This window comes from Sciurus vulgaris (assembly GCF_902686455.1).
Source record: "Sciurus vulgaris genome assembly, chromosome: 19".
Taxonomy (NCBI): Eukaryota; Metazoa; Chordata; class Mammalia; order Rodentia; family Sciuridae; genus Sciurus; species Sciurus vulgaris.
In genome coordinates, this window is record NC_136480.1 from 4,204,454 (window position 1) to 4,227,773 (window position 23,320).

General features: G+C 37.8%; 1 protein-coding gene and 1 pseudogene across 2 annotated transcripts; one reads left to right on the forward strand and one right to left on the reverse strand.

Moving 5' to 3' along the window:
- Nucleotides 1-11,567: 11,567 nt before the first annotated feature.
- LOC306650483 (vomeronasal type-1 receptor 90-like) lies at nt 11,568-12,519 on the reverse strand (the record flags this gene model as incomplete). The annotated part of the gene is made up of 1 exon (XM_079122490.1): nt 11,568-12,519. Exon 1 carries the CDS (start codon nt 12,507-12,509, stop codon nt 11,568-11,570), a length of 942 nt encoding a protein of 313 aa, XP_078978616.1. The 5' UTR covers nt 12,510-12,519.
- Nucleotides 12,520-21,712: 9,193 nt separating this feature from the next.
- LOC306650511 (nucleophosmin-like) lies at nt 21,713-22,988 on the forward strand (annotated as a pseudogene). The gene has a single exon. The product of its transcript is annotated as a nucleophosmin-like (transcript).
- Nucleotides 22,989-23,320: the final 332 nt, after the last annotated feature.

Here is a 23,320-nt window from a genome sequence, read left to right on the forward strand (position 1 = left end):
TCCTCATTTTGGCACCTGTCACTCATGTAACACCCTCACTTGAGCTCATACTAATATTATCCAAATTGTGAATTCTGACACTAACTGTCCTCAGTATTGCCTTTGACACTGATAAGAGACACTCACTGTTGTCCCTGACATTCTTTCCAGCCAGGCATTACTATTTCCAGAGTCTGAGATGTGGGGAGGAGGTCATTCCAGAAAGTGCTTGTTTGTGACTTCAGAAATCTCTGTTCTATTACCATGTTTGCCACCTATACACTAGAGTTGAATTCTTTTAAATCTAGAAGCACAGTCGTGATTCCTGGATTCTGGGAAGAGTGCTGAGGCAGGATATTGGGTAAGAGTGAACAATAGATAATGAGAAAGTTCACCACTTACCATGCATTTGGAAATATTGCATTGAATCCCATTAACATGTGCAATTAATCAGTGTTAATTAAAAATACATAGAACTAATCATTCTATTTGATCACTGAAAGGTAGGCCTTCAACACTGGGGGAGTGAGTTTATATCCTTACAGTTTGTTTCTTGTTTGTGAAATTGATCATTTTTATTCTCCTGTGAAGATAACTGTAGCTCGCTGTTTTCTTATTTATCATGGTCTTCACGATAATGGAAAATGCTGGCCACACATTTTGTACCATGTGCCTTAAATGGTTTTTGTTGGTATTTTTTTGGTGTGTATTTTAAGACAGTGGTGGTCAAATAGTTTGGAAGAAATAGGACAGAGATGGAGTGTCTTATTGTCAAAGCATGATGGGGTTACTTGATGGCACTGAAATCCTTGAGGTGCTACTGTCCATACATGGTCAGTGTGATTGAATTTGATGAATTTGGCAGATTCATCATTGGGAAGTCACTTGTTTCTTGCTTTTTTTCTACACTCTTCTTTGCAATCAAGTCACTGAATATGCCCACCCAGAAAAGGAGAAGGGTACCTGCAGGAGGGGATGCTGTCCACCTGCTTTGATTTCAACTCTTCCATTACAAAGATTTGTCTGTTCCCTTCACTTATTGTCTAGGTAAATAATTATTTATGTGAGTAAATATAATCATTTTTTGCTTTCAATTATATTTCCCTATTAAAGCTATTTATTTTCCTGCTCATATTCTTCCAGCTTTGGTTCACTGAATATCTGGTACCTTGTTCCTAGGTTATTTGTCAGACATCCACATTTGGGAGACTTTATTCCTCCTCTCCTCTCCTCTCCTCCTCCTCACCCCCTCCTCCTGCTCCTCCTCCTTCTTTTTTCTTGTTTTTTCCTTCTCCTTTTCCTCCTCTTCCTCCTCTTTTTATTCCTCTTCCTCATTCTTTCTTCTTCCAGGTTCATTTGCATTCACCATGCATGATCCTAGAATCATCCATTTCCCCAGGGAAATAGGCCCCTTTTTACTGGTATTTCCTAGGGCCAGCTGTGTAATTTTTCAAGCCAAGGGCAAAATGAAAAGAGTCCTTGTTCAAAAAGCAGGTAGCCTGTGACATTAACATTCTGCAACAGAAATCTATTCCTTTCTTCTGTGATCTCTTCACATGTCATGTGCATTTTATTTGTCCTTTAGTGTTTTTCTCATTACAGAAAAATAAGCATTTTAAATTATTAGGAAAACTTTTAATATTCATCTTTGATTATGCAATGTCAATTCTAAAGGCAAATGTACAAGGTAGTCGTATTTCATAGCCTGCATACCCACATTGAGTTCATCCATACCACAGCAGTGAAAATGTTATACACAATCAATGCAACTGTTTTTGTTACACCTCAAAAACAATTTACAGTGTATCCCATTGATTTGTTAGTGAGTTAGAACTTAAAATAAAGTGACTAGATTGTCCTAGTTTCCTTCCCCTTCACATCCTCAGCTGGAGAGGTGGGCTAACAGTGAAGTACCATGAATGACAAGGTTAAGACAGGGGTCCTTGATCTTGGGGAAGAATACACTGCCTTCTTTCTGCATTTGAATTAAAAAAAACTTAGAAATCTCAAGCATTTCTCAATATGAAAAAAATTTGAAAAATAAAGAACACACCTTAAACAGTATAATATTGTAAACTAAGCACAAAGTTATTCTGAAAATATCTAGAAGTTATATATCTTATGTAATAGAATGTTTATATCCACCAAAGAACAGCACCCTACTTCCCCCTAACCCCAACCAACATGCTACCCTTTTTTTCCAAGAATATATACACACAAACACACACACACACACACACACACACACACACACACACACACACATACACACACACATACATATATATTTTTTTGTACTGGGAATTGAAGCTGGGGTCATTTAACACACTGAGCCACATTTCCAGTCCTTTTCTGTATCTCAAGAAGAGATACAGCATTTCACTGTGTTGCTTAGGGCCTTGTTGAAATGCTGAGGCTGACTTTGAACTCTTCTTCCTCCTGCTTCAGCCTCCTGAGGCACTGGGATATTTTCATGTTTGACTATTTTAAAAAAATCATGTAAGTGGTATGAAACAGTAATTGTCCTTCGCTTAGTGTAATTTCAGACTTATTAATATTGTCACAATTGTCAGGATTTAGTTCTTTTTTAAGGACCAAATAACACACTCCTTTAATTATCCATCTATACCTTGGCTCTTGTGCAGGATGCTATATTGTGTGTGCAAGTGGTGACATCTCCTAGAGATCTTGATTTCAATTCATTTGGATCTACACTTAGAGGTAGGGTGACTATAGCATAGTCATTCTGTTTTTGATTTTTAGAGCTTTGTGGTAGCATTTTCCATTTCCAAAAATAACAATTGAGCATGACAGATTGTCCATATCATCTGTAGAAGCACCTTTTTCCTTTTCTGTTGATAATGACCTTTCTAACAGGTGTATGGCAACAGATTGTTTTCTTTTTAGTATTTGACAAATCACTGCTGTATATATTCATGGGTAGGAGATGTTTAATTTTCAAATACAATAAAATTATTGAATAAAAATGATATGTTTATTCATTACAGTTTTGTTTTTTATTTCTTTGATGATTAGTTGACATAGAGCATCTTTTAATTCTCTGTGGACCATTTGTATGTTTTTATTGGAGAAATGTCCATTTGAAATTTCGCTTCTCTTTTTGGTATGCTTTTTGTACCAGGGATTGAACCCAGGGCAACTTTATCACTAAGCCATGTTCCTAGTGTTTTTTATATTTTATTTTGAAGACAGGGTCTTACTGAATTCCACAGGGACTCACTATGTTGTTGAGGCTGGCCTCAAACTTGCAATCCTCCTGTCTCAATCTCCTGACCAATGGGATGCAGGCATGCCAACACCACCCAGCTCCATTATTGGTTTTTAATAAGGTTATTTATTATAGAGTTCTGTGAATTAATTATGTATTTTGGACCTTATGCTCTTCTCAGGTGATATGCAAATAATCTCTGCCATTCTGGCAGTTGAATCTTTTCTTTGTTCATGCTTTAGTTGACTGTGCAGAAATGTTTGGTTTAATGAAATTTCACTTGTCTATTTATACTTCTGTCCCCTGTTCTTTTGCTGTTATTGCCAAGAAACAATTCCTAAAGCAAGATTGTGAAGCTTTTCTTCTGCATTCTTTCTAAATTTTTTCTTGCAAGCTTATTCTTATCTTCTTTTATTTTAGATTGAAACATAATAACTTCACCTGCTTATGGGATACAGCATGATACTTTGATACATGTAACACTGTAAGAACCCAGAAACCACTCTGGACATGGAAACTCACATAAGATGGTTTATTAAGCAAACAGAGTGCCTCCCTGCAGGATAAGAGAGAAAATGAGAGGAAAAGAGAGAGAGCATGCACAAGATAGAGAGTGAAAAGCCAGGAGGGGAGAGCATGGGAAAAAAATGGCAGGGGAGCTCTTCTTAAGCACTCAAATTCCATGGAGTAACAGGGGACCAATAAAGGAGAAGGATACTTGAAAGCTAACTGATGAACCAATAGCTAGCTAGGATGTTTACAGACTGACAAGAAGTTGGGAGGCGAGGAAATGACTGCAGCGTAAAGGGCAGGGGAGCAGCTTTATATTATAAACACTGTGTAGTTATCAAAGGAGAGTGATCATATTTGTACTCTTAGACTGATGGAGAGAGATTGGTAAATGGGGCCCCAGTATTTTCTTATAGGAATTTTAAAAATTCAAGTCTCACCTTTGCATTTTTAGTTCCTTTTGAGTTGATGTTTCAGTAAGACGTAAGACAAGGTTCTGATTTCTTTATTCCCTACGTAGTTATTCAGTGTCCTCAGCACCATTTGTTAGAGGTTATCCTATCTTCATTGTGTATTCTTGGCTCCCTTCTCAAAGATGAACTGACAGCATATGCATGGGCTTATTCTGGTTTTGTTTTCTGTGCATTGGTCTGTACATTGCTGCGATTTTTCAAAGACAGTTTTCATTCCTATAGGTCTGTAATATATTTTAAAATCAAGGAGTGTGATGCTTTCAGCTTTGCTGTCTTGAGGTTTCTTTGGCTGTTCAGAGTCCTTCTTAGCCCGTTGTGCTGCCCCACCAGTACAACACAGAATAGGTAATTTATGAAGAATAGAAATTAGTTTTCATAGTGTTCCAGGTACTAGGATTTCCAAATCAAGGCACATTCATTCAATTATCAAGCGCACAAGTAACAATAAGTGTTGGTAAGAATGTGGGGAAAAGGTTCACTCATGCATTGCTATTATGAGTGCAATGTGGTGCATCCCCTCTGGAAAGCAGTACAGAGATTCCTCAGAAAAAAATGAAATGGAACTACCACTTGACCCAGTTATCCCACTCATTGGTATATATCTAAAAGTCTTAAAATCAGCACACTACAGTGACACAGCCACACCAATGTTTATAGCAGCCCAGTTCCCAATAGCGAAGATATGGAACCAACCTAGGTGACCTTCAACAGAAGAATGGATAAAGGAAATGTGGTACATATACACAATGGGATATTAATAAACTATAAAAATAATAAGTTTATGACTTTTGCTGGTAAATTAATGGAAGTGGAGACTACTATGCTACTGGAAATAAGGCAATGCCCCCAAAATAAAGTCTGAAAGTTCTCTTTGAGAGGCAGATGCTAACACACTATAAGATAGGGAGGCCCTGAACTTTAACCTTCCCCCATTGCAAATTAGCCCTAAATGGAAGCACAGCAAATATTGAATCTCTGGAAAACAGTAGATCCCAGAGAAAATAAAACCATGGTCAAGATTGGAGTGCTCATCCCTCAGGATCTGAGCTTCTCTCTCCCCAGATAATAATGAGTTTCAACCTTTTTTTACTACTGCCTTTCTCAGTTAGTTTTAAAATGTACAGCTAGCCCCTGACTGTCAAAACTGCATGTTCACAGTCTCCAATGAAAATATAAAACCCAGAGTCCTTTTGTAACTTCTCCATATCCAGAAAGTGGGCCCCTCCTATGCCTGACTGATGGACTTTGCTGCAGAATAAAGGAAAGCTTGCCAAACCAAGGTTTGATTTCTATCTCCTGCCTCTGTCACTTGTGGGTCATGAACTTACAAAGTGGACCACTGTTACATCCTGGCCTAAGGCCTATTTTGTCTACAGGCCATTATTTAATACTAGTGGAACCCATTTCTGAGTTTTTTATGACTGGCAGCTTTGATCCCCACCCTCAATAAGATAGGCTACTTAATTGCCAGAGAATGACTGTAATGGGCCCCAAAAATATTTTTTTTTTTTTTAATGTAAAGGTAATTTGCAAGTTGAAGCATTTTATTTTACTCCTTTGTCCCAGAATGGCAGGAATACAGAAATGGTTGTGGACCCAATTGAAGGTTACCAAAAATTTAGACTTAAGGACTAAAAGTACACAGTCAAATATACACTCATAGGCCTTGGTACCTTCACATCTGTACAGCATGGATTCCAACAATTAGCCCAATTAGCATCAAATGCTTTTTGATGTCTGTTCAGCAAGGACTCTGTTAAATGATTGTTTTATTAAAACATCATCTTTTTCTTAGGTTTATATCCATAGGTGGACCATTCTGCTAGAATATTTCTCAAGAAACAATCTATAAGATCAACACAGTATTACCCACATCTTAAAGATCCAGAAACAGATAGAAACATAGAGAAAGACAAAGAAGATCTAGCTAGTAGTTGGAGCTAGTAGTTGGAGTCTTTAAAACAGACCAGACAGGGGAAAATCCCCCCAAGTTTCCAACTCCCAATTAACTATAACTTCTACACCAGTGGTACCACAAATGTCCTGAGGAAGAAGGACCAAATGTGTAGAATCAGGGTCTTGATATGTTTAAGAAAAATGTGGCTCAGTTCAGGTCCCAAGGTAGCTCAGACCCTTGAATTCATAGGAGCAATCATTCTGGGATGCCTGGTCTGAGTCACGGCCCCAATGGATGCACCCAGAAAACCACTCTGGACACAGGAACTCATACAAGAGATTCTATTAGGCAGATGACCTGAGTGTCTGCTCTCAGGGCTGGGAGAGAGAGAGAAAAAAAAAGGTCGGAATCTTCTCTTAAGTGGTGGAATTAAGTGGGCTAAAAAAATCGGGCCAATTGCTGATGACAAAGGTCACAGGTTAATGATGGCCAGAGCAGTGGCTGCAGAGAATTTTTGCAGACTGACAATCTGGGTTGTAAAATGGTGTGTGTATATGGGGGAGCAGCATAATGGTGGCAGCAAAATGGCAGCTCTGATGCCAACAGTAGGTACAGAGGGGAGCTTAGAAAATGGCCAAGCTATGTAGACTTTCTGCTTTCAGTTTTTTTTTTTTTTTTTTTCAAATTAGACCACAATGGGACAATCCATAGACTTTCAGGAAAGGAAAGTGAGTGTTCCCTGTAGCAAAAGGGGCTCTGGAAGTTGCTGGGATGGTCTCTCTATATTTTACTTTGCTCCCAGAAGGATTCCCTCTGATTTAACCCAAGGCATACTAGCCTTTCTCCTAGCTTTCCAGCAGTCAGCTCTCAAAAAATTAGCCTTACCTCCTCAGCATGGAAGTGTGACTGCATGAGGTGCCAGGCCTGCCCAATACAGCCAGAGCAGTGGCTGCTCTCAGGTCTCATCTTGGTCTCCAGTTTTGTTACTGAAAACTTGGTCCGTGTCACCAATGTCAATCCAGTAAAAAGGACATGATTTTGAAGTTCTATTTATTTGTGAGCAAAGGGGAAACACAGGGACTCCTGACCCAGAGGCAGTAGTTCTGACCTACAGGGAAAACAGAGCTATTTTAAAGAAGGTATACAACCACTGCATTCCAGGTGTGCCCTGGCAGGGGGTCTCAGATGCATCCTGATGGTGTATTAAAATTCACTTGTAATTTGGGATTCAGCCACTTCCTAGTTCTGGTGACCTCTCCTTCCAGTGGAGAACATACAACTCAAGAGAATCTTGTTCTCTGCCCCCAGGTTCGGGAGGGGGAGAGAGAAAAGAGAAAAATACAAACAAGTCACTTTTAAAATAAGCAGCAAAGGCTTGATTTAAAAGTCACAGTGGACCTGTTTTGCTCTCACTTCCATTTTAAAGTTTTTCTTTTATTTCCCCACATTAGAGTTCACTCTTTATAAAATGAATTCCATTGTTTTGAAAAGTGGCAGGCATTCATTTATGTTTCAACCCAGCAGAAGACGGGAAAGTTCCTTCACCATTAAAATAACCTAGGTGGTGTGTGTGTGTGTGTGTGTGTGTGTGTGTGTGTGTGTTATTGTTGTCTTTGTTTCTGCTTTTTAGGGAAAGAGTCTTGTTGGGATGCCCAGGCTGTACTCACTCTTGTGGTTCATGCTGTTCTGCCTCAGCTTCCTAAGCAGCTGGGACTGCAGGCACAGGATACCAGGTCACATCGACTTTTTATCTAAAGGCTCTACTTTTGTCTAACACTAAAACCCAGTAGTTTCCAGTCAACTCTATATTGTCTCCTTTTCAGGAATGTCATGTAAATGGAGTGAAATAAGTACCCTTTGTATCTTGGTTTCTTTGACTTAGCAAAATGCATTTAAGATTCATTCTTGTTGTTGAGCTAATCAGTAGGCTACTCTTTTTTGATGCATAGAAATTTCTTGGAAGAAGTACATTTGCTTCTCCATGAATTTGCAAAAGAATGTCTGCATTCTTTTCAACTTACCGTGTCACTGAAGGAAGCTGCTGTCAACATTTGCATATGCAGCAGTGGTCCACCTAGGGCTTTGAACATAGTCCATGCCACACTGTCAGTGAGGTTTCTTTTAAAATGAACATGTTTTCTTTTCATCTTCTTCTTCTCCTCCTCCTTCACTTGGGGACAGGGAACAGAATTAAATTTTTCCCATTCTAATCCCAATTATCTGTCATTGAGTGTCCACCTACCAAAGGAACCAAGTAATTAAGACACCAAGGATGACACTAGAAGATCTGAAGAATTGCTGTCTCCCAATGTAACATGTGAATCCCAATACCCCCATAGGGATTACCTACCAGGTAGTCTCTGAATAGCTTCCAAAACATTACCAGTTCCCTTCAATGAGCAGAATCACAGTCTCTATGTCTGGAGTTCTCTGTGCTTCCCCTTTGGTAGCAAAGCACTAAACCTACATTCTTTGTTTTTCTCAAACCCATGACCTCCTTAATAAATTTGCATTCAGTGACATGCCTTCAGTAACATACTATTTCTGTGGGCATCAGTTTACAAATAATTTGGGTAAATATCACTGTGTCATAGGGTAACTTTATTAATGATAAAAATTCAGTATCCCTTCTCCAGAAGAACATATTTGACTTCCCAACAACAATCAGGGAGACTTCCTATGATCTGCAATCAACCACTATTTGTTAATCTTGGGTGTTGTGTAAAGTCCTGTTACTTATGAGTGGTTAGTGGGATCTTCCAGTATTTTAAATTTTATTTCCCCAGTGGCATAAACTGTTAAGCATCTTTTCAGATGTTGACATGATGTCTATAGAGCTTCTTTGGTGAAGGTTCTTTTCATGTCTCCATCTTTCCCCTCCAGTCTTGTCACTTTCTGCAACACTGTGGCAGAGAATCCTATCATTTTAACTAGTTGGACATGACCATGAATCTAGGCACTTCTCTTGTGGATTTTGATTATTTTATCATTTAGTAGGTATATATGCTGCAACCTATTTTACAACTTACCTCTAATTTTGGCTATTTCTCTACATCATAATTTTGAAGACAAAATTACCAGACAAGAGCAGTGATACCAGAAGTGAGTAGAAGATATATGATATTGTAATATTTCCCACAGTTCACCTGCTGAAATATTTGGTGACGTATAATATGCTCCTCTATTTAGAAATGCAACTCTATGTTTTTTTCCTTTTTCTAATTCGAACAATACTACAAATCCATACTTTCCACAACATGAACTATCAAGGACAGCAATTTGCCATGTATTTCTCTATAATTTTAATTTGGCATCGTGAACTAATGTGAAACTCTTACCCAGAAAATGAAAAGACTCTTGCTACCTAAGGCAACATACCCTTTGGAGCTGCTGCTTAAATGAATCCATAACAAGAATTCTTCTTCCTTTTAAGATACCTTGCAAGGTGGTCCACACCTATAATCCCAGGAACTTAGAAGAATGATCAAGGATGATCACAAGTTCAAGGTCAGGCTTGTAAAACTTAGAAAGGGGCTAAGCAAATTATTGATAACCTGTCTCAAAATAAAAAGGGCTGGGGAAATGTCTCAGTAGTTAGTCAAAGCTGGGTTCAATCCCTGACCCCAAACAATGACAACAAAATGATTTGGACCCAATTTACTAAAATGCAATGAAACATTTAGAAATTATGTTTTGGCATTTTTAGAATCATGCCATCAAATCACTTTTATTTTTGAGAATATTTTCTTATATGTTCATGAAAACACTGGAAATTATTTTTAAAGATATATTTATACATGTGCATTTTTATGGGGTACCTTATGGTAATTCAGTACATGTGTATAGGTTGTAGTAATCAGATCATAGTAATAAGCATTTCCATCTCTTCAACTATTAATTATTTTTATGTGTTGGGAATTGAATTTTAAAACATATTTTAGATTGTTTTAACCAATAGTTACCCTGCTCTGCCAAAGAAGTACCAGAAGGGATTCCCCAACTCTGCTCCTGGTGACCCTCACTGATCTCTTTCCATCTGTCCTCTCCCTGTTCTTCCCATTCTCCTATGACCACTATTTCTTTCTCTTCTACTAGATTTATTTATTGCTTTTCACAAATAAATAAGAACATGTGGTGTTTGTCCTTCAGTATATGATATATTGCATGTGAAATAATGAAGGTCATTGGGCACTTTTCATTATGGTCAGACACACATAACAGAAAATTCACAACTTTGATGCTTTATAATAGCAGGTTATAGGCAGCCAGCATATCCACACGATTGTGAAAACAATTACCATCCATCTCCAGCACTTTTTCTTCTTCCCAAACTATCCCTGTGTATGTATCAAATAGGAGTTCCTCACTGACTCCCTCCCTCCACCCCTGGTAAATGCCATTCTATTTTTCTGTCTATAAAAGTTTCTACTCCTATTTCTACCTTCTACATTAAACTATTATAGCATTGGTTCTTCTTTTAAAAATTATTTTTAGCTGTAGATGGACACAATATATTTAATTGATTAATTTTTATGTGGTAATCAGGTTACAACACAGTCCCTCACACATGCCAGGCAAGCACTCTACTACTGAACTATAATTCCAGCTCCAGCATTTGTTCTTTTGTGTCTGATAATTCTTTGTGATAATGTCATCAAGGTCCACAAATTACTTGCTCAAGAATTTGTTCTTCTGTTCCAGGCTGAATAATATTCCATGGTATGCCAGGCTATGTTTGGTTTGTATATTCAGATGCTTTTGGACATTGTTTTTTTCCACATTGGGCTATCATGAATAATGCTACTAGGAGCACTGGTGTGCGTGTGATAACTTGAGTTCCTACATTGAATTCTTTCAAACAGATCAATCAAAGGACAATTGTGGTGGTGAACACCTGTAATCCCAGTGGCTCAGGAGGCTGAGACAGGAAGATCAAGAATTGAAAGACAACCTCAGCAAAAGCAAGACACAAAGGAACTCATTGAGACCCTGTCTCTCAATAAAATACAAAATAAGGCTGGGGATGTGAATCAGTGGCTGAATCCCCAGAGTTCAGTCCCTGGTGCCCCCCTAAAATGAATACATAAAAATAAAAAGACAATTGATGGATCAGGTGATAATTCAGGGGGAAAAATTATTGATATATTTGGTCAGACAAAATACAACACACTGAAGCACTTTTTAAAAAGTGCTGCACACTCTTAATATTGTATAAGTGGCTACCCAAGGCCAAGAACATGAGACCTACCTCTTAAAAATCACTTACGGACTCCAAGAAGATGGGTTGGGCCTTTATGTGATTTCAAAAAAGTAAATGATTTCTGTTTCTAGTACATATTTTTTATCCTCTTGTCTCAAAGTAACCAGAATTAACAAAACATGCATATATCCATATACACTTAACCCAGGGAGCATATAGTCTGTGCTGTGATTTACTGATCAGAAGCCAGTGCTTTGGTACATTCAGAGAAATTACCTATCACTCTAGTGAAACATGTTTTGTCTTTCCCAAAAAGGATTTGAAGAAATTAATAATTTGTTTTTCAGTACAGATTAGCAACAAAGGACTGGTTGTAGCATAGCCATTAGCCACCATCATCTGGATAAAGTGACAAAGAGGGTCATTGTTCCACATAGTTCTTAAGGAAGACAAGATAGAGTCCAAACAATACATGAGCATGAAGAAACTCATGAGCAGCAGGATGGTCCTGGTGGCCCTCTGTACAGGGGATGCTCTGGGAGAAAGACTAGTGGTATGAAGTTGCTGGAAGTGCCTCTTATGCCTGCACAAGAGGGCCACCATGTGCCCACTTGAGAGGGTCATGAGCCCTATAAGGAAGCCATCCCAGAATACACCTAATATGGAAGATAAATTCCGGAGAAAGTGACTCATTGATAAAATTGTGCAGGGTTGAGTAATAATTACAAGACCATGTGAGGTCACATTGGGGATGGCAGTAGGAAAGATTGAGAAGTGAGCACTCAAGGACATGTAGAATACCCACAGGAACACAAGAGAGCACAGGCTCTGATGTGGGAACTTATGTTTGAACTTTGCCAGGCAGGAGTTTCTGGGGCTGAGGGTGATGGCCTGGAGGACACTCAGCAGGCAGGTGGCACAAATGGAGAAGCCCCTCAAACACCTGTACAAGTAGATAAGTGATTTACATTTGTTGTCATCCCACAAGATCTGAGGCACAAAAATATTTGTAACAGTATACCCAATAATTATCAGCATCCCTATGTGGATTAGGGCCAAGAGCCCAATGATGAGGTTGGTGGGCTTGAGCTTGTGCTGGAGAAGGAACCTGAAGATGTGGAAGAGAAGAAGGAAGGTGTTGGCTGAGATCCCAATGCCCACCTCAGAGAAAAATGCATTTCTTATGCTAATATAATCATACAGTTGGTTGTTCTTTTTCATCTTTTGGGCTTGGAATCACATTATATCTTAGGAGAAAAGGAAGAGAAAGTCTTATTTCAAATAGGAGCATCATCATCAATCTCTGCCTCCACTCTTATCATCAGGAAATGTGTTCAAGCACCCCAACACACCCTTTTCTCCTTCAGTACTCAAGTCTCTCTGACACCCTCCAGTTGCCATTCCCATATTATTACCAAATCAGCTCTGAATAATACAACAATTATTGTTTTCTCACTGTACATCACTTTTTGTATCCATTCACAATTATCATATGCTACTGAAAATAGTTCTAGGTAAAAATTTCATCTTTGTTTTTTCTGGGGTATTACTAGGTAATTTTTGTGTGTGTGTGGTGCTGGGGATTGCACCCAGGGACTTTGTGCTTTCAAGGCAAGCACCCTACCAAGTGAGCTATATCCTCGTTCCATTTTTATCTTTCTCATCTTGATAAAGCCCCAGGTACATATGAAAAGCTCTACAATATGTGTTGAATTCAATTGGGAGGAATACATAGTAGTAGAGAATTCCAAATTTGTAAAGAACTAAATGTCAATTTGAGTAGCTTTACATTTAATATACCATTTCAGTGTTGTCTTTATTCTGGTTTATTACCAGACCTATATCTTAAAAATATGAACTGAGACAACATTGAGGAAAATACACTGTAAGACACATTGAATTTGCATCTGTGATCTTCCATTGAGTTCAAGAATGAGCAGTCTATGATGGTAAACATTGATCATCTCATCTATGAAATATGGACAGTCAGATGATGTATATTATACAAGTATGTGTTAAAGAAGATGAAGTACCACTGTGGAAATGTTTCAGAAATATAATGACCAAGAACTATTGGTCATTATGATTTAATTATGCCACTCCTCATGCATGTGACATGGGAGGTTTAATTCATTTCTTTTTATAATGACTACTTCTGTTGCTTTTTGAAAATTTTCATGATATCAGAACATTTTAGCAGTATCTATAGAAATATATTTGGTGGTATTTTAGGACTGTCTTTGAATCCTAGTGTAACTATCTGTCTTAAATTCTGTTATTATCACCAGAATAACTATTCTAAGTGAGCCACGTCCAGTTATCAAATATTAGTAGGAATATATTCTAATATTTTCTACTCAGTCATCTGTACTTAAGGTGGTAATTAAAGTCAGAGTTAAATTCAGACTTTCAGAGTCATTCCATTATAAGGTTTGCATTAAAGAAAGAGCATGTCACCCAAGCCTGAATTGACCTCCTAAAGAGTTCCAATTTCCTTCTCCATGAAGGAAACAATTTTTCAGTTTGGAGACTAAAGCACAAAAGTGGTACTGAAAATTTTATATCTAACTACTGATGGAATATTTTCTATAGAAGGCATATTTGTGCTTTAACTCAAGTGTCTTAAAATACATCTGTATTTTAAATCATTTACAGCCACATATTGAAGAATGACAATCATAAGAAAATCCTGTGTGTGAGACTAAACCATTTCATGATGCTGTAGAAATGTCAATCTAAAAGGCAAGATACTATAAAAAACCAGAAAAGTTAAATATTGATGAGCATGGAGTACTATTTAAAATCCAAGGTGATGTAGATACTTGGTTAAAACATTGAAGAGTTGATTTTTGTTTATTTCAATTTTTAATTGAAGTCTACTATTTATATTTGAATATGGAACCCAGCATTATAATTCAGTATGTGTGTACAGTATGTAGTGATCTTATCAGTGTACTTTCCATCTTCTCAAATACTGTCATTTTTATGTTTCAGACCTGCCAACACTTCTCTGGTTGTTTTGAATTGTGTTAGTAGTTATTATATACTGTCATCACGCTAGTGTGCTCTTGAGCCCAAGAGTTACTTTCCCCTCTTAACTGTTTTTAGCACCACTAATCCATTACCTATCTCATTCTCTTTCTTATAATAGGTTTAGGAAATTTTCTGATTTTGGTCTTTTTGTGATCAATTGTTTCAGGTTCAATGCATGAGAACCAACATGCAGTATTAATGGAAAATGAAAACTCTCTACCATCACTAGGAAAGATGATCTTTTCCCCAAGCAATGATCAGGTAAAGTGACACAATTTTCACCATTCACTCATTCAATTTTTTGGGGTTGTCTCCCATGATGTCTAGGAAGAAGAAAACAAAGATATAAATCAAATGTCCATATGTGTCCAAGATTTTGTGGGTCACATTTGATTAGTTCTTTTTTGTGAGATCTATGTATTTATACTGTGTGCTAATTCTAATAAATTTACTTCACAATGTAAAATATTATATGGATTTTTCTATGGTATAAGTTGAAATAATCCATATTAGCATGTAACAACTGACTTTAAAAAATTGTTTTAGGCTTGGTGCAGTGGCATATTCCTGTAATACCTCTGGCTTAGGAGTCTGAGACAGGAGGATTGCAAATTCAAACCAGCCTCAGTAACATAGCAAGACCCTAGGAAACTTAGCCAGACTGTACCTCAATATAAAAAATAAAAAAGCCTGGAGATATGGCTCAGTGGTTAAGTGCCCTGAGTTAAATCCCTGGTACCACAAAAAAAAAAAAAAAGGTTTTAATATTGCCTTTTCTCAACAACAACAAAATGTGTATTATGAAACAAAACAAATTACATTCTTTCACATTATTGCTGTGACATACAGGATCTTATTTAATTCATTTAAACATTTGAGCCTTAGGAAAACAAAGTTTTCTAGCACTCATTGAATAACATGCTTTAATTACCTGTGTCCTAAGGCTACTGGACAATATTAACTTCACTTTCATTGAGGAGTCTGCAGTCCTACAACCTGGAATAATGAAAAGCACAGTACAGTCTAGGAAATCAGGGGACAGACACAAGCTCTCTGCCATCAGTGGGGTATTGTCAGAAACACTCCTCGAGTTAGGGTCTCAGGAGTGTTGCTGCCAGTATAGTACCTGAATGTCCTCTTGTACCAGGTGCAAATGTTGTACCTTGCAACTGGAGAATGGAAGCTGCCCCCAGACTGGATATTCTGTGTCTAAGGATGTGTAAATCACAAGGAGTTTAATATAAATTTCTAAAATATTTCTCATTTGCAGAATCTACATCTGGTAACAAGAAGCAAAAGCTAAGTCAGCAGATGAGTAAAACAGATCACATGTGAAAAATAGAAATGTCCCAAAAAATTCAGAACTTTTTTTGTTGTTGTTGTTAGAGCCGATAGTGAAGATTGGGGTGTCCTCATGGTTAAGGCTCCCTTTATATCTACATCAAGGAAATATTTATGTTAGACATTGTGCCACCTGCTGTCACCAGCATCATGGGCAGCCATATGATACATACATCATCATACCTGTTCCCCCAAACCAGTGAGAATGTCTCAGGCAGTGGACATGAGCTGGAGGACAGAAGTAGAGAGAATTACAGGAAGAAGACACCCCTGTGCAGTCCCCACTGTGAGTCTGGGTTCTTAGGATCTTTGGGGTGGGCAGATTCCATGGTGAAGGAGTGAAGGGATTACACATCTGTTCTATCATCTGCAGTGTGAGAGCATCATCCTGCCTCTATCTCAGGGATGAGATGACAGATAAATCCTATTATTTATTCACCACTTAGCTTTGCATGTGCAGGCTCACGTGCTTTGGACTGTCATTATCACAAAGCTCAGCTTTGCCACTGTTGCCACTCTCCCCATTCCCCCCTTCTATTCACTAAGAAAAAAGTGGACAAAAGGGATTTGGAGGTGAGACTGGTCCTGCTTAAGCAAGTGGTTTGTGACTGAGGTCAATGTTGGCAGCGCCCTCTGCCTTTTCACACTACTTGTGGTAAAAATCTATGATGCACACTAGAGAGAAATGGCTGGCACCTCAGGGAAGTCAAAACCATCACTAAGCAGGTGAGAGTCCTGCAGGTACATCTGCTGGGAAATACACAAATTCCAGCAATGTAAGGAGCAAAACCAGGGACAAATATTTGGACAAATGAATGAAAGTTATCTGTGACTAGTTGAAGCGATAATTATTGGTTGCTTTTTAAATTGTTGGGGTTGTACAGTACAGCTCAGGACTCACACAGCTATGATATTGATATTATCACTATTTTAAATTTCATCTCAGAAAAGCCATTAGAAGAAAAAGTGTTCTTTTAAAGTAAAGAGAGAGGAAGTCCCCAAGGTGCTTCTTTGCAGACCCCATGCTGTCATTACTGGAAAACTCAAGCAGTCCTGCAGGAAAGTCTGTCTATCTGTCTATCTGATGTGGTGTAAGATTTGAGTCCTGCTTTTCTGTTTGGCAGCTTTTCCTATTCTGTCTCATCTTGTACTTTGTATCTTAGTGAAAAGAAAAGAAGCTATGTTCACATTTATCTGCTCAAGCTGATGACATGAAAAACCAAGTTTTGTTTAAAAAAAACTGAAAGCTAAGTACAGTGACCTGGGCAGGCTGGGATTTGAGTGACCTAAATGGTCCTCTAAGCAAAACAAATCCAGGCCTTTCCATTGTGATAGAAATTTTAAAGGGTACTTTTTTATTTTTTATTTTTATTTTTGTGCGTGAATTTTAAAGAACTAATGAACACAAATACTTTTTCTCAAAAATTTGAATTATATTCTTAGGTGCTTTGGTGCCAGGAATGGAAAATTGCCAGTATGTTCATTAGACTTTTTTTTAAAATGTTTAATGTATGTCCAAATCTAGTCATTATGATTCTCTTATTTAACATTTCCTAGCTGATACAGTACAGGGTAAGGAAATTTTTAATTTGTAAAATTAATTCAAACACAGACTTCACCACAAGATTTAAGTATATATTTTATACCAGTGCAAGTTTCCACTCTATATGAGGTTTTGATCACAGAACCTCATTTCCTTCTAAAGAATACAAACCTTACAATTATTCAAACTACAGAAGTCACTTACATTAATAATAGTTCTTTTTGATTTTTAAACATGACAGAAGCAATAAATAATACAAATATTTAATTAAAACTTACAATTTTCTTGATAATATATATCCAAATAAGTAATGTATAAAGTCTCTAGAATAGATAACCTTATGTAAGTTGTTTCACTAGATATCATTAAACTTAAAAAAGTGGAAAATTAAGATTAATTGATATTCCCTATGCAAAAACGACTAATTTTAGGAGATTTTAAATGAAAGAGACTAATGTTCTTAGAAGAAGGACTGTTGGATCTGATATCTCCTCCGCAACTAGTGGAAACATCACCAGTAGGTTCAAATTTTCTCCTTCCACAGCCTCTCTAGGACCCACCTGCACTCTAGTCTGCATCTGAGGAAAGAGCAGCATGAATCCAGATGGCTGAAGCAGGAGAGGACTCCAAGCAGCTGAGAAGAAGCCAAAGAGTTGTAAGTTTTTAGGAAAGGGTGTTTTTAAGTCCTGTATCTCCAGGCCTGTAGTTTTAATGTCTGTAGAAAGGTGACAAGATCCCACTAGAGAACAGAGAACTGTGGCTTTCCCAGTGGAACATGTCACCCTCTCTTAATTTTACTTTATTCTCTCATTGATAACAGCAGTCCTGGGAGACCTGGGTTCTAAACTTTTTGCTAAGTGCCCTGGACTCATCTGGAGAGGGATCCTGTTTGGTATTATGTCCCAGTCATGTTGAGACCTTCATTACTCTCATTCTTATCCTAAGATCAAATTAACCCAAACCCATTCCACAGTTTACATAGCCTCTAGTTTGGGATGAGTGATTTCTGGCAAGCCCCATGGTTTCCGAGTGGCTCTGAGAGTCTGCTTCCTACAGTGTGTAACGGACCCATATTCCCTAGTCTGTTCTCATATGGAGCACCTGGTTTCTGGGTTGTGTTGGTTCTGTATGCCACCATTTTCAAACTTTTAAATGTATTATAAGCTCCAAGTAATATACTGAAATTAATCTAGTATAAATTGGAAAATAAACAAGTAGAGGCAAATTTAAAGGTCACAGGTTGAGGAGATCCCTGGCAGATTGAACATAGAGCTGAGGCAGAGCCCAAGCCAGTGTCTGCTCTAAGGAACTTGCATGATGTGCCCTCATCTTCACTAATAGAGGCGGGTGAATTCCTACATTTTCTCTGTGAGAATCCATGTAAAATTAGTACCAGTCTCCTGTGTACTTTATGGGAAGTTTTATAAAACATTGAAGACCAAATTGAGTCCTGAGACCTAGATTCAAAGCAAAGTAAAATCAGTTGAAGCAGATCCACTGATGTTCCAGGTATTGGAATCAGAAGAGAGGTCTTTATGGCCACCATTATCAATATGTGAAGGGTTAAAACAGGTATGATAACAAATACAAAATAGTTATTTCTAGAGAGAATGGGAAATTTGAACTAAATTGAAATATATACAATGAAAAGTGTGTACCATCTTTAGGCTAAATTTCCATATGGATGGAAAGTTACAACAAATGCCAAGGCACAAGACCTCCAAAGCCACATAAAAAGAAAATATAAAACAGGAGAAGAGGACTAGTGAACAAGATTTCCAGCATGTGTGCAATTACACTATGCTCTTCTGGGCAGGAGGCAGCCCGGGGCTTCATGAGATGTAAAAACATTTATCCCCACATGCAGCCCAATCCTGGCTTAGCCTCACCTCTTCCTTTGGTGACCTGGACTCTGCCCTCCTGTGTGATCTGGTAGGGGTCATTGATCATCAATGCCTCCTGGAATCCTTTCCCTCATGTACACTCTTCCCCTGGGAGGCTTCTGGGGTGAGCCATGGCTCAGAAATGGCCAGTGTCCCCCTACCTTTTTGGAGTCTCCTTTTTTGTGGAACCAGGAGGAGCTCTCTGGAGAGGTAACGAGGTGTAAACAAACATCCTTTTCCTACTGTGGAATCTGTGTGACTTTGGGCAGGTGAGGCCAATCTCTATCTACATTGCCCTAATTTTTAATAGAAAAATGACTCCATCCCTAATTGTGAGCATGAGGGATGGATACACTAATAACTGTGCTGTGGCTCCAACCAGCTAAACAAGAATCCCTAGGCATTAGGACTCAGTCTTTGGATTTATAAAAGCTTTCATGGAGGTTTTCAGATGTAGTGTCTAGTCTAGAGTAAACATTAATGGACCAAGCTCTGGAGTGGATCAGTATGCATTTGAATTCTGGCTATTTATATATGTATAGTCTTGAATAGATTTTTAACCTCTCAGAAGCTCTGTTCACTCATCTGAAAGATCGGACTTAATCATAGTAGGTACTTGGTATACAGGGAGTGTTCCCTAAGCCAGGGAAGGACAGGTAATTTTTTTCCACTTAACTGGTGGAATACATGGTGGTAGCTCCATGCCTGGCCCAGAATTGGCACTTCAAACAGATACCTGTAAGTAAGTTAAACTCAGATATTTTTTGGACATAAGTGTGAGGAAGTATTATCAGTTACTAAGAATAAAACTTATGTCTTTTGACATAACATTAGAAACTACATTTCTCATCCTCCTTTGCAGGTAGTTGTAGCCATGATTATGTTTTGACTAATAATACTTACATGGAAGCCACATCTCATTGGTCTTCAGCTTTTGGCTTCCATTAAAAAAAAGTTAATTTGTGCACTACAGTTATTCATGTAGGATTCATTGTGTCATATGTTATATACACATAACATAATTTTGTCAATTTAATTTTCTAGAACTTTCTATAGCTTTCTCCTTCCTCCTCCAATTTCCTTTTCTCTCTACTTTTCTCCCTTCTGTTTTCATGAGCTCCTTTTATAGTTCTTCTTTTTTCCTCCCTATCTTCCATCTTCAGGAGCAAATATTTGACTGTTGACTTCCTGAGTTTGGCTTTTTTATTTAACATGATACTCTCCACTTCCATTCATTTTCCTGCAGATGACAATATTTTCTTCTTCTTTCTGGCCATGTAAAAATTCATTGTGTACACATGCCACATTTCTTTATGTGTTCACTTTTTGATGAGCTTAGACTTCTTCCATTACTTGGTTGTTGTCAATAACAGTGTTATTAAAATGGTTCTGCGTGTATTTCTATAATATGCTGACTTTAGATCTTTTGGACAAGTAGGGATGTAGTGTGGTTATGTGGTAATTCCATTCCTAGACTTTTGAGAAAACAGTATAGTGATATCCACATTAATCATACTAATTGACAATCCAACAGTATATAAAGTTTTCTTTTATCTGCCTCTTTGACAGCATTGATTAATATTTATATTAATGATGATTGACATTGTAATTGGAGATGAAATCTCAGTGTTTTGATTTGAATTTCCCTGAGTGCTAAAGATGCTCAACATTTTTTCACATATTTGTTGACTATTTCTGGTTTTTTTAATTTTTCTTATTTTTTTAAGCAATGCCTTTTTAGTTAATTGACACATTTATTTACTGGGTATGGGAGGTTTGTTAATGGTTTTTATTTCTTCCTATATTTGGCATATTAATCCTCTGCTGGAAGAGAACCTGGAATTTTTTTCTCCCATTCTGTAGGCTCTTTTCACAGTTTTAATTATTCTTTTTTGCTGTGCAGAACATTTTTAATTCAAAGTCATCCCACTTACTGATTGTTGATTTTATTTCTCAAGTTTTAGCTGTCTTAGTAAGGAAGTTGTTGCTGGTGCCAGTCTGTTGGAGTTGATGCTATTTTTCTTTTCTTGCAGCTGCACCATTTCCAGTGTAATTTCTAGGTCTTCAATGCACTTATGTGATGATTTTGTGTATGCAGGGTGAGAAATAGGGATGAAGTGTTACTCTTCTACATATGGATATCCAGTTTTCCCAGAACCATTTATTAAATAGCCTTTCTTTTCTCCAGTGAATGATTTTGGCATCTTGGTCCAGGATCTGATGACTGTAAACATGTGCATTTGCCTCTGCCTTCTACTCTTTTCCATCGGCTTTCATGTTTATTTTGGTGCCAGTACCATGCTGTTTTTGTTACTAGAGCTCTGTAGTGTAAGTTGAGATCAGGTATTGTGATGACCCCAGCATTGTTCTCATTGGTCAGTGGTGCTTTAACTCTTCTAGATCTTTTATCCTTTCACATGATAGTATTATTTTTCCCAGTTTTGTGAATAATGCCACTGGTAGTATGATGGAGATCACACTGGCTCTGTATATAAGGATAATATGGCCATTTTAGCAATATTAATTCTGCCTACCCAAGAACAGGGAACTTCATTCCATCTTCTAGTGTCTTTCTCTCTCTTTAGTGTTTCATAAGTTTAAGTATAAATCTCCTTAACCCCTGGCGTGATTCCGTCCTGCGCGTCTCTTCTCTAGGGCAGCAGCCTATTTTCCGTCTGCCTTCTCTCCCACCTAAGTGCGTGCTACCACCCCATGGAAGATTCGATGGACATGGACATGAGCCCCCTGAGGCCCCAGAACTACCTTTTCGGTTGTGAACTAAAGGCTGACAAAGATTATCACTTTAAGGTGGATAATGATGAAAATGAACACCAGTTATCCTTAAGAACGGTCAGTTTAGGGGCTGGTGCAAAGGATGAATTGCACATTGTTGAAGCAGAGGCAATGAATTATGAAGGCAGTCCTATTAAAGTAACATTGGCAACATTGAAAATGTCTGTACAGCCAACGGTTTCCCTTGGGGGCTTTGAAATCACACCACCTGTGGTCTTAAGGTTGAAGTGTGGTTCAGGGCCTGTGCATATTAGTGGGTTAGTGGGCAGCACTTAGTAGCTGTGGAGGAAGATGCAGAATCAGAAGATGAAGAGGAGGAAGATGTAAAACTCTTAAGTGTGTCTGGAAAGCGATCTGCCCCTGGAGGTGGTAGCAAGGTTCCCCAGAAAAAAGTAAAACTTGCTGCTGATGAAGATGACGACGATGATGAAGATGATGATGATGATGATTTTGATGATGAGGAAACTGAAGAAAAAGCTCCAGTGAAGAAATCTGTACGAGATACTCCAGCCAAAAATGCACAAAAATCAAACCAGAATGGAAAAGACTCAAAACCATCAACACCAAGATCAAAAGGTCAAGAATCCTTCAAAAAACAGGAAAAAACTCCTAAAACACCAAAAGGACCTAGTTCTGTAGAAGACATTAAAGCAAAAATGCAAGCAAGTATAGAGAAAGGTGGTTCTCTTCCCAAAGTGGAAGCCAAGTTCGTCAATTATGTGAAGAATTGCTTCCGGATGACTGACCAGGAGGCTATTCAAGATCTCTGGCAGTGGAGGAAGTCTCTTTAAGAAAATAGTTTAAACAGTTTGTTAAAAATTTCCGTCTTCTTTCATTTCTGTAACAGTTGATATCTGGCTGTCCTTTTTATAATGCAAAGTGAGAACTTTCCCTACCGTGTTTGATAAATGTTGTCCAGGTTCCATTGCCAAGAATGTGTTGTCCAAAATGCCTGTTTAGTTTTAAAGATGGAACTCCACCCTTTGCTTGGTTTTTAAGTATGTATGGAATGTTATGATAGGACATAGTAGTAGTGGTGGTCAGACATGGAAATGGTGGGGAGACAAAAATATACATGTGAAATAAACTCAGTATTTTAATAAAGTAGCACTGTTTCTTTCTAAAAAAAAAAAATCTCCTTAACCTCTTTGATTGGATTTATTTTTAGAGATTTCTTTAAAGGGTATTGTAAATGGTATTTTTTCCTCTTTTCTTTTTCAGTGGATTCATTATTGATATCTACAAAATAATTTGAATTTTATATGTTGATCTTGTATCTTTCTCTGTTTTGAATTTGTCATTTCAGATGTCTTCTGATGGAGTGTTTTCATTCTTATATAGGATCATATGATCTGCAAACTAATCATTTGACTTCTTCCCTTCCTGTTGGTATCTCTTTTGTTTTCTCTTGCCTAGATGCTGTGGCTAAAATTTCCTGT